General features: G+C 43.8%; 1 protein-coding gene across 1 annotated transcript in view; it reads left to right on the forward strand.

Annotated features, from left to right (window-relative positions):
- Mei1 (meiotic double-stranded break formation protein 1) overlaps positions 1 to 12,498 on the forward strand; it is a 62,990-nt gene that overhangs the window by 1,425 nt on the left and 49,067 nt on the right. The window contains exons 2-5 of the mRNA XM_057792249.1: positions 248 to 371; positions 1,108 to 1,158; positions 8,527 to 8,600; positions 11,832 to 11,937. Of these exons, the coding sequence (XP_057648232.1) occupies positions 248 to 371; positions 1,108 to 1,158; positions 8,527 to 8,600; positions 11,832 to 11,937 (355 nt within the window). The remainder of the gene's footprint in view (positions 1 to 247; positions 372 to 1,107; positions 1,159 to 8,526; positions 8,601 to 11,831; positions 11,938 to 12,498) is intronic.

Here is a 12,498-nt window from a genome sequence, read left to right on the forward strand (position 1 = left end):
CTCCAAATGTATTGCTGGAGAAGAGTGACTGGAAATATGTGTTATGTAAATATAAGGTAGGAACATTAGTTTCTATATACTTCTATATAAATATGAATTCCTTATATATGTGTGAAATAATGGTGCATTTATCTATACTCCCTCTGGGGAGTATGACTCTCCCCACAGTTTAAATGGTTACTGTAGTATTTTGGGCTATTTGATTATATTTGGTTGCCAATGAATACTTCTCTTCATCCGCTCAAAGTTGGTGCGCAAGAAGCACGTGGTGTTCTGCTTCCAAGATGCTCTCGTGAGACACACCTGCTTGGTCACACAGCTGGTAGCTCAGGACCTGAGAGTCTGCATCCGTTTGGTACGCGTGCTTTTTGGTGAGCATCAACGGGAAAACTGCCATGAACTTGACTTGTGGAGCATAGTTTTCCCTCGGAGGATTTGGAAAGACGACTTCGATGTTTTGTATCATATGGCAGTTTACTAGCAAGTTTTGTTATACTCATAGCAAGATGACTCCCTTCCTAAGCTACACGAGACATTTCATGGCAACTGTCCTTATTAGATCTAAGAGGCTAGTGAATTATGGGAAGTGGCGAGTCCTCCTGTACAGTTGAGGTTCCTCTCAGGGTCGGAGGCCTGGAATGGAGTCTGCTGACCTTGGTTATGATACTCATCAAGTTGCCTTTTCATGTGCCTTGGTTTCTTTCCCTGTAAAGTGAGGTGGGTCCTTCTTTTATATGAGTCCAGTGTCCGGTGGAATGAATCCTTGTGGGGAGGATGTTAACATGAATTTGTGCTCTGTGTTGAGGCTTTCTCGGCTTTCAACTGCCTGCTTAGACCTTTGTGGGAGATAGGATGACCTTTGAAGAAAATAACAGCCAAAATTCATCTTTTAACCCTTAGATGTGTCAGACTCCAGAGCACACCATCTGTTTGCTGTGCACATGGACTATCTTAGACTGGACATTGAGGAGTCTAGGTGTTGCTGAGGGTAGAATTTAGCAAGGGCGTTACTTAAAACTGCCGGTTTGAGAATGATGCCTGCCTTTGAGGAGCTGTATCTTAGACGGCTCTGTTAACCACGTGTTTCTTGCCTCACTCTGCTCCAAGGACTGTTGAACAGCGTGGAAGATGGGAGTGTAGCAGACCTCTGTACTGAAGGTAAGGCGCGCCTACTGAAACTGTGATGCCTGCCATTCACACTGAACCGCAGCCGTGGTGGCTGAGGCTGTAGTGAAACTGCCCACTTCGGAACACAGGAGGGAACCCAGTCAGTTCATAAGGAACTCCAGGTTTCTTCTGAGCATCAGCTCTTTGCGAAGTCCTGCATTAGGTATTAGGGACATTAGGGGTAAGATGTGGCCCCTGCCTTCTAAGAGTCTACAGTCCGGAGTGTAATGGTAAAAATAAAAACGCTGCTATTCCCCGAGGGGCGCAGTGGCAGAAATGCTGCAGGTCCCCGAGTGGCTGCAGGCAGCAGGCAGCAGGTCCCGAGACCAGGGAGCCGCATGGTGGGTGACAGACTAAGACGGATTGGCATGCCATGCAGAGAAAGTGGGTATTTATTTAGTGGGTTATGGAAGGGAAGGGAAAATGGGGAGAGAGGGAGAAGGGAGAAGAGCAGAGAGAGAAGGGGGGAGGGGAGAAGTGGGGAGAAGGGAGCGAACAGAAGCTGCCTCTTTGGGAGAGAGACAGAAAAGGCTACAGGCAGGAAGGAAGATCTATCTGCCTCTGAGGTAGATAGGGGAAGGAGTGGGTGGGGCTTGTCTCTTAAAGGGGCAGGACAGACGGAAAAGAGATTGACTGTTAAGTAAGTGGGGTTGATGAGTGCTGTTACAAAGGCATGCATGATGACTGTGTGCTGGGCATAGTGGCGCATGCCTTTAATTCCAGCATTCTGGTGGCAGAGACAGGAGGATTTCTGTGGGCTTGAGGCTGGCCTGGTTTGTATATTGAGTTTCAGGACAGCCAGGACTACCCGGTGAGACTGCCGCGCCCCCCCCCCACCAAACAAAAGAAGAAAAGAAAGGAAGGAAGACATGGCCAACACAATTTTTTTGAGCTCTGTGTGGTAGTTCGTGCCTGTAATCCCAGCACTTGATAGGTAGAGGCAGAGGTATCAGTAATTCAAGGACATCTTTGGTTCCCTACCATCCTGAGATACCTAAGAACCTGTTTCAAACAAACAATAGGGCTGAAGAGATGGCTCAGTGGTTTAGAGCACATGTTGCCCTGCAGAGGGCCTGAGTTCAATTTCTAGCACCCACATGGTAGCTCACAACCATCTGCAATTCCATTTCCAGGGAATCAGTGTCCTCTTCTAACCTCCCTAGGCACTAGACATGTGCCTTGGGTTTCTATTGCTGTGAAGAGATACCATGACCCCAGAAACTCCTATGAAGGAAAACATTTAATTGGGGTGACTCACAGTTCATATTGAAGTTTATTTTGGGGTTAAGCCCACTAAACCTCTCAGGGTTTAGAAAGATTTGCCATAGCAGGCAAAAACTGGCTAGTTGGGTCTGAGGGTAAATGAAATAAATTAACTCACATCACTCTTTATCAAGTCCCATCTTTCTGTGGCCTCTCCAGTTTTTCATAACAAGCTATGTGACTGCTGGAAAGAAGATTCTCTCCCAGGACACACTTAGAAACCTTTAGACTGTTTATGTGTGTTCAGAACAGGCCAGTTTTGTTACTGAGTTCAATGCTGCCTTTCACCATATTCTGAGATGCTTAATTTTATCACAGAGTTCATTTTTTTCCATTGTCAATTTACCCAGAGATGCAAGAGCATCATTTTCCTTATTTTCCCACAAATTGGTTGGTCATGGTGGTACATGCCTTTAATCCCAGCACTGGGTAGGCAGAGTCAGGTGGATCTCTGAGTTCCAGGTCTGCCTGGTCTACAGAGTGAGTTCCAGGACATCCAGGGCTACACAGAGAAATTCTATCTTAAAAAAAAAAACCAAGCAAACAAAAAAGAGTTTTTCAATAACTGGAGAGGTTTCAGTAACTGTAGGTGTTGACAAATTGGAAAGCCTATTCCAGATGCTTAAAAAAGTTCATCCTTGCTGGGTGGTAGTGGTGGTATGAGCCTTTAATCCAGCACTCAGCAGAGACAGGTGGATCTCTGTGAGTTGAAGGCCCACCTTGTTTACCTTGTCCTTGTTCCAGGACAGCCAGAGATACACAGAGAAACCATGTCTCAAAAAACAACAACAAAAATTCATCCCTTTACTTCCCCAGATCCACCTCTGGTACCAAAATCTGTTAGCATTCTCTAAAGGAATATAATTTACTGAATAAATTTGTCTATATCTATCTACCTATCTATCTGTCTGTCTGTCTGTCCATCCATACATCTATCCATCTATCTATAGAGAAAGGATTTATTAAAGTGGCTTACAGGCTGTGGTCCAACCAGTCCAAAATGGCTGCCTACCAACAGATGGTCCAAGAACCCTAATAGTGTTCAGTCCGTGAGGCTGGATGTCTCATTGGGGATCCAGAACCCCAAAGAGGTGAGCTTCTAATGGCAGTAAAGGAATGGGCTTGTCAGCGAGAGCAAGCAGGCAAAGAAAGAGCTTCCTCCTTCCATGGCCTTTAATATAGGCTGCCAGAAGAAGACATGGCCCAGATCCAAGGTTTATCTTTCCCCTCAAAAGATCTGAATTCCAGATTACAAGTGGGTCTTCCCACTTCAAATGATTTAACTAAGAAAAAAAATCCCTCGCAGGTGTGCCCAGCCACTTGGGTTTTAGTTAATTCCAGATATAGTCAAGTTGACAACCACAGATGGCAAAGATGCTGGAGTGGAACAGTTCTCGCCGAGAGTGAGAAGCGTGCCAGTTAGGTCAGGAACCATTCCAGTCGTCTGAACAGAAAAACAAAGCCAACAAAAACATTTTAAAGAATTTTTTTTTGAGACAGGTTTCTCTATGTAACAGCCATAACTGTCTTGTAACTAGTTCTGTAGACCAGGCTGATCTTGAACTCACAGAGATCGCCTGCCTCTGCCTCCTGAGTGCTGAGATCAAAGGCATATGCCACCACCACCCAGAAAGAATTTCTAAGTAGGTAACTGAAGACACACAAAGTCTTCTTAGAGGCAGGTACTGTAGAAAGCAGCTTCCCCTCCTGGGGCTGCGTCTCTGAAGGAGAGGTTAGAGTTGTTAAAACTTAGAAGTTTGGAGGGCGAGCCGGGCGGTTGTGGTACAGGCCTTTAATCCCAGCACTCTGGGGGCAGAGGCGGGTGGATCTCTGTGAGTTCAAGACCAGCCAGGTAGAGAGTGTGAGTTCCAGGATAGTCAGAGCTATACAGAGAAACCCTGTCTTGAAAAAAACAAACAATTAGAAAAAGGAGTCTGGAGGGTGAGTCCTGTGAATGAAACAGTATCCTATTTAGATGCTGCTGAGCCGTGCAGTTCGCCTGGTACCCAGGTCTGAGGCAGGGTGTCCACCGGAAGTGTCTGTCAGTGGGTGTCTTCTAGAGAAGAGGGGTGCAAAGAAGCTGATTCTGGAAAAACTGCAGGCTTAATTCAGCTCCTGTGGTGGAAAGGCATTGTTCCAGTTAAGATAAGGAAGTCTTAGGGAAATACTCCTCAGTATAGGAAGCAGACAGTGAACAAAATAAATAATAAAAGAAGCAAAGGGAACAGCTCACTCTTTCCACTGCCCGTTATTGGAAGACATTAATTCAGCCTCACCCTCCCCAAATAACACCCAAAGGGTGGGTTTGTAGCTAAAAGACCATATATTGTGGGTTGGATTATGTCACTCCTCCAATCCCCAAATTCATATGTTGAAGGACTAATTTCCAGGACCTCATGTCTATTTGGAGACAGAGCCTTCAAAGAGACAAGTTAGAATGAGGCCAGCGAGTGTGGTCCTAATTTAGTCTGACCAGTGTCTTTATAAGGCGGACGTTAAACACACAGAGAGACACTTAGTATGTACTTGTATAAAGAAGAGGCCTTGGGAGGACACAGAAGGCAGGCAGGCATCTGCAAGCCTGGGAAAAGGCCACATGGTGTGTTTCCAGCCTCCAAAAACCGTAAGAAAATGAATTTTGATTGTTTGACATATTTCATCTGTGATATTTTTATTATGGAATTCCCAAAGAGCTAATACAGGATATAAAAATTCTCCAACTGTAAGAGGAGTGTTTCCACTCATTCATTGGTTCCTGACCCATGTATTCCGTGGTGCAGAGGGCGCTTTATGTCCCACTCAAGGAAGGTACCCACTCTTTTAGAGGGGTGACCTCTCAACGGTGCCATAACTGAGTCTATTTTTTTGATTTCCTTTTTGAGACAGGGTTTCTTTGTGTAGCCTTGGGACCTGTTCTGGGACTCTCTCTGTAGACCAGGCTGGCCTCGAACTCACAGAGATCCAACTGCCTCTGCCTCCCGAGTGCTGGGATCAAAGGTGTGCGCCACCACCCGGTGCCATAACTGAGTTTTTATAGGCTGTTCCATGTTGTTAGTCCCAGGCCCACATTGGTTCCAGGTGGTGAAATATAGGACAAGATCGGTGGGTTTCATGAGCTGAAGCCCCTTTGTGCCCTTTTGCTGCGGTGAGATGAGTTATTTGATCAAAGGGATGCTGTGTGGGATACCCCAGCAGTGAACAAGGATTCTGTGAACTTAGAGATGTGCTGCTGGCAGAACGAGCATGGTTCAGGAAGGTAAACCCATAGTCAGAATATGTGTGTATTCCAGTGGGGACAAATTTGTGCCTTTCCGCCATGCAAGGGCACAGTATATAATCCACCCATTGCCATGTGAATGGTACCCTCAGGGAATAGTGCCACACTGTAAACTTAGAGTTGGTCTCTATTATCTGTGGATTAAACATTCAGTTGTAACAGGGCTGGAGAGATGGCTCAGAGGTTAAGAGCATTGACTGCTCTTCCAGAGTTCTTGAGTTCAATTCCCAGCAGTCACATGGTGACTCAAAACCATCTATAATGACGTCTGGCGTCCTCTTCTGGCGTTCCGGCATACATGGAGGCAGAATATTGTATACATAATAAATAAGTCTTTAAAAAAAGCAGTAATTAGTCCAGCCTTCGGCGGAGTCCATGTTGAGCCCATCCGTGCACAGCCTCCAAGTCTGCCAGCACAGCCACGATATAAATGTGTCTATTAAACAGACGCTGGGGGTTCAGAGAGAAGGATAGACACCCATATGTGCCATTCTGTGACCTCGAGTGTTCAGAACAGATACTCCCTAGAAAATGCTCATATAGGAGACAAATCTTGTCAGCTGATCTATGTTTTTTGTCTTTCCCATGTTTGTGAACATCCCATAAGTCAATGTGATCTGTGTCTTTTTCTGACCACATCTGTCCAGACAAATATGTGGACCGACATTTATTGTTTGTTTATTTATTTATTTATTTTTGGTTTCTGGAACTAGCTCTTGTAGACCAGGCTGGCCTCAAACTCACAGAGATCCACCTGCCTCTGTCTCCCGAGTGCTGGGATTAAAGGCATGCGCCACCGTCATCCGGCTGGACACACATTTATTACTTCATGTTCTGGCTACTGGAGGAACTTCTTCCGTCCTCTTTATATTCTTCTTCCCTCCCTTTCTTCTTCCCTCCCTCCTCCCTTCCTCTCTTTCAATTTCTTTTCTTTTCTTTGTTTGAAACAGGGTCTTCTGTAGCCCAAACTGGCCTTAAACTCTTGTAGCTGAGGATAACTTTGAACTTGGGATCCCACCTAGTGCTGGGATTATAGGGTATGGCACCACACTCAGTTTTGTGTGGTCCTGAAAACTGAACCTAGGGTTTCATGCTTGCTAGGCAAATATTTTACCAACCGAGCCTTCCTGGGTGGGATTTCGTTCGTGAGCACCACTGCAGTGATTCACTTTTAGCTGGTGCCGATGTATCGTACAGAACCGTTACCAGACCCCTACGAACGTCTCTTGAGGCACTAGAGGGAACTGGAAAGTGCTAGGAGGACCTGATTCTTTTTCCTGGTCCTTGTTTGCTTCCTGCTGCATCTTGGCTTTAGGGATGCTGTCTTAGACTGCTTCTTTTTTAAAGAATTTTATTTATTATGTATACAGTGTTCTGCCTGCATGTTTGCCTGCAGGCCAGAAGAGGGCACCAGATCTCTTTACAGATGGTTGTGAGCCACCATATGATAGCTGGGAATTGAACTCAAGACCTCTGGAAGAGTAGCCAATGCTCTTAACTGCTGAGCCATTTCTCCAATCCTGTCAGACTGCTTCTTTGTTCCAACAATGGTAGAACATTCCAGCAATGGCTATAAATCCACATTGTAGTTTTTCTAACCATTTCATGCTTCTTAAAAGTGCCAGCAAAGTAGATTTGGGGCTGAGAGATATGTTAATAATTGGCCCAGGAACTCAACTTATAATTATCTTTTCTTAGATATAAAGGAGCAAACTCTGAGGAAGAAGAAAAACAGTTAAAACAAAGTAATTTCCAACCGTGGCTTCACAATAGATTTACTAAGAGACCTCAGCAATGTACTCACATTTTATATTAAGAAAAATGATTTTTTGGGAGGAGTCCAGTGAGATGGCCCAGAGCGTAAGGACAGGTATTGTCAAAGCCTGATGCCCTGGATTCAGTTCCTAGGACTCATATAATGGAGGAAGAGAACTGACTTCCAAAGGTGGTTGACCTACACACACACACCACAAATGTAATAAAATGTTTAAAAAAAACCAAAATATATTAATAGGTAAGTATATGTAAATATACCAGGAAATTTAAATAAATTATATATATATATGCTTGTATTTGTTCACATTTAAGAACTGTTAATTCTTTTTAAAAAAAATTTATTTATTTATTATGTATACAATGTTCTGTCTGTGTGTATGCCGGCAGGCCAGAAGAGGCCACCAGACCTCATTACAGATGGTTGTGAGCCACCATGTGGTTGCTGGGAACTCAGGACCTTTGGAAGAGCAGGCAATGCTCTTAACCTCTGAGCCATCTCTCCAGCCCCCAAGAACTGTTAATTCTTAATGGTTAATTCTAATTGTGGTGGTGCATCTCCATAATCCCAGAATTTGGGGAGGTAGAGGCAGGAAGATCAAGGGTTCAAGATCAAACTTGGTTATATCATGAGTTCAAAGCTATTCTGGACTACATCAGACCTTGTTTCAAAACAAACAATAAATAAATAATAAAGATACTTGGGTTTTTGTAGAGATTCTGATTGGTCTGGAATGGGACTTGGGTACTAGTGCTTTCTTATTCTTGTTTTGGTGTTGTTGAAGGTTGAACCCAGGACACCACACACGGTAAGCAGGAACCCCACCATTTTCATGGTCTCCGTTCCATATTGCTATGTTTTAAAAGCCTAGGTGACCCTGCTGTGCAGCCTGAATTGGGAACGGCTCATACAGAACAATGAGGGTTAGCACACACGCTTTAATGAGGGAGATAGCAAAACCGACACCATTTGCAACAAGCTAGTTATAGGGGGATCATAGGCGTGCGGTTGTCTTCTGGTTTGTAATGCAGTTGTGTCTCTTCAGTTCTTATCCAGCTCACCACCCAGCTGAAGCTGGAGCAGGTCATCCATTGCCTGGTGAGCGAGTGCTACAGAGAGGTGAGTGTGGAGCTGTGGGTTCTTGAGACCCTCAGAGTCCTCAGGTTCTATCGGAGCTAAGTCGGTCCTTCCACCTTCAGCATCCCAAATCCTGTCTCTGTGCAGTAGAGCCTCTTCTTGCCTGTGGAGTCCCCCCCATAGCCCATGCCTGGTATCTAAGTACAGCACACATTTCTTTGATGAATTTGTCAAGGGAATGGGGATTCTGTCTGGATTCGGGATTTCCACTCGGTTTTGAGTTGTATGTGTGACTTGGTATCAGTATCTGAAGCAAACCTTGTACACGCATGTACAGTGTGCTTCTTTTGCCATGCTCACAGCCAGTTAAACAAGACCAGACTGAGGGATAATATCAGAACCACCTTTTTGTTTGAGTTGAAATCTTAGCATGTAGTCTTGGCTGGGGGGAACTTGATGTGTATGTAGTTCATGCTGACCTTGAATTCATGGAGATCTGCCTACGTTTGCCTCCTGAATGTGGGATCAAAGGTGCGTAGCAACTTAGAATTCTATGCACCCAGCTTAGAATCACTTTTTATTTATTTTTCAGAAGGAAGATAAATGTTTACCTTAATCTCATTAAGAGCAATATATAATTACATATATATATATAATTACACAAACACACACACACACACACAAGAGCTGTCCTGGAACTAGCTCTTGTAGACCAGGTTGGCCTCGAACTCACAGAGATTCGCCTGCCTCTGCCTCCCAAGTGCTGGGATTAAAGGCATGCGCCACCACTACCCGGCTTAATTTTATATTGTATTTAAATGATACAATATTTTGTATGGAATAGATTAAATTTATAATTATTGTAAATGTTCATCATGATGCCATTAACACCTATTGAGCACTTGTTCTGTATTAGGCACGGTAAGGTGATTTGTATGCAATATTTCTTTCTTTTTCTTTTTTTTGAGATCATCTACCCATATGTAGTCTAGGCATTGAACTTTTGGGCCTTTCAAGTGTTCGCATTATACACAACAATATCCAGTTTACATGAAATATCTTTTAAAATTAAAATTAAACTTTTATTTTAATGAGTATGGGTGTTTTGTCTGCGCGCATACCTGTGCACCACATGCGTGCCCTCAGAGACTAAAAGATGGGGTTGGTTCCACTGGAACTGGAGTTACAGATGATTGTGAGCTGCCATGTGGGTGCTGGGAATCAAACATGAGTCCTTTGAAAGAGCAGCTAGTGCTCTTAACCACTGAGGCATCTCTCTAGACTCCCTCCCCATTTTTGAGACAGGATCTTATTCATAGACCAGGCTATGCTTAAATTTAGAGATCCCACATCTCTGCCTCCTGAGTTTGTGTGATTAAAGGCATGAGTTGCCATGCCTGCCATGTGTGCGGTATCTTATTCAATCTCATCAATGAGTGTAGGAGACTACTGCCGTTACTGTTTTCCACCTGGAGAGTCTATGCAGTATCATCTCAGGCTGGAGAGATGACTCAGCGGTTAAAAGGATTGTCCGCTGCACTTCCAGAGGTCCTTAGTTCAATTCCCAGGAACCACATGTTGGCTCGCAACCATCTTTTTTTAAAAAGATATATTTATTTATTATGTATACAGTATTCTCCCTTCATGTATGCTCCTATGCCACAGAGGGCACCAAACCTCATTATAGATGGTTCTGAGCTACCATGTGATTGCTAGGAATTGAACTCAGGACCTCTAAAAGAGCAGCCAGTGCTCCTAACCTCTGAACTGTCTCTTCAGCCCCCCTCACAACCACCTATAATGAGATCTGGTGCCCTTTGTGGCGTATGGACATATATGCAGGTAGAACACTGTATATATAATAAATAGAAGAAAGAAAAGGTTTTTAAAAAGACAGGAAAGGTTACTCTCCCTGTAAAGCAAAAACCATAGTGCTGGTCACGCACAGAGCGTTCATTAAAAACAGCCCGGTGTTGCTGCCTGTAATACCCAGCCACAGCTATATAGAGTTTAGGCTAGCATGGGCAATGTGAGATCTCAAAAAAACAAAATAGTAAAGGTTCACATCCATCATAAGGTCAGTAAGATAGAAATGATTACTCAAGTCATGTGACACTCATTCATTATTTTGGGGATATAGTTCAGTGGCATAGTGAAGTCCTGTGTTTAATCCTCAGTACTACATCCGCAAAAAAGTTAATTGAATGTTCAATAACAGTAGCTAAAATATGTACGTATATACATTTAGAGTCTGTAAATGGAGGCTGCTCATTCATTTCCCAGCCACCTGGACACAAATAATCACACGGAAACTATATTAATTATAACACCATTTGGCCGGTATCTCAGGCGTATTTCTAGCTGGCTCTTAAATCTTAAATTAACTCATTTCTACTATATTTTACCACGAGGTTCGTGGTTTGTAACCTCTTGCTTCTTGGGCAGCTACATGACATCTCTTATTTTCTCTGTATATCTCTATTTGGATTTCCCACCTGGCTTTATTCTGTCTTGCTGTAGACCAAAGCAACTTTGTTCATTAACCAATAAAAGCAACACATATACAGAAGGACCTCCCACATCGAGTCAGTGTTTTTTTTTTGTTTTTGTTTTTTTAAATATTTATTTATTTTTTATGTATATCGTGTTCTCTCTGCATGCATGCCTGCAGGCCAAAAGAGGGTACCAGATCTCTTTACAGATGGTTGTGAGTCTTTACAGATGGTTGTGAGCCACCATATGATAACTGGGAATTTAACTCAGGACCTCTGCAAGAGCAGCCTGAACTCTTAACCTCTCAGCCATCTCTCTAGGCCTAGAGTCAGTGTTTTATCTTTATGAGACTTCCAGATTTTATCTTCCAGTTTCTGGTTCTAAAGGAAGCAAAAAAAAAAATACTTACCTATTTATATATTTTGCATTTTAAAACATTTTATTTCGTGTGTGTGTGTGTGTGTGTGTGTGTGTGTGTGTGTGTGATTGAGCCCAGGTCCTCAAGCATGCTAGGCAGGTGTTCAACCACCAAGCTACATTCCCAAACCAGAATATGTTAATATTAGTACAGTTTAACAAGCGTGTACTGAGCCAGGTTCTGAGGCCTTGGAGAGGAATCTGACTTGGTCCCCTCCTTCAGGTGCTCCCAGTTGAATGGAGGAGACAGAGACTTAGCTAAAGTTAACTGTGGTGAGAGACAGGCATAACAGGCACTAGTCTGGGTAGGGCAAGGTCTTCACTGGAGGCCAGCCATGACTCTGGCGTGCTCACTTTCCGCAGCTGTGTTGCATGCCCTCCATGGGAGGCAGCCTGGCCATCATGACTCTTCTCGGCAAGCTGGTGGATGCCGTTTCCGGTTTGGCGGATGAGCTTGTAATGGAGCACGGTGAGTTTCCTATGGAGAGGGTGGCTCCTACCCTTTACCTGCTTTGGTCACATTGCCACTTGAGTGTCCTGTTAACTGTGTGCTCATACTTGGGAAGGCATTGCTTTTCTTACTGTTCTTGTTTGCTTGTTTTCTTAAATCTGCAGTATGTGCTTTATAGTGGTCAGTTTGAAAACAAAACAAAAAAACAGTTTCTGAGTTGTTTTTTTTTTGATTTTCGAGACAGGGTTTCTCCATAGCTTTTGGTTCCTGTCCTGGAACTAGCTCTTGTAGACCAGGCTGGCCTCGAACTCACAGAGATCCTCCTGCCTCTGCCTCCCGAGTGCTGGGATTAAAGGCATGCATCACCACCGCCCGGCAGTTTCTGAGTTTCTTGACTCTGATCTTGGGCTTTTTTTTTTTTATTAAAGATTTATTTATTTTTATTATGTATACAACATTCCTTCCATGTGTGCCTGCAGGCTAGAAGAGGGCACCAGATCTCATTATAGATGGCTGTGAGCCACCATGTGGTTGCTGGGAATTGAACTCAGGACCTCTGGAAGAACAGTCAGTGCTCTT

This window comes from Chionomys nivalis, chromosome 17 (genome assembly GCF_950005125.1).
Source record: "Chionomys nivalis chromosome 17, mChiNiv1.1, whole genome shotgun sequence".
Lineage (NCBI taxonomy): Eukaryota > Metazoa > Chordata > Mammalia > Rodentia > Cricetidae > Chionomys > Chionomys nivalis.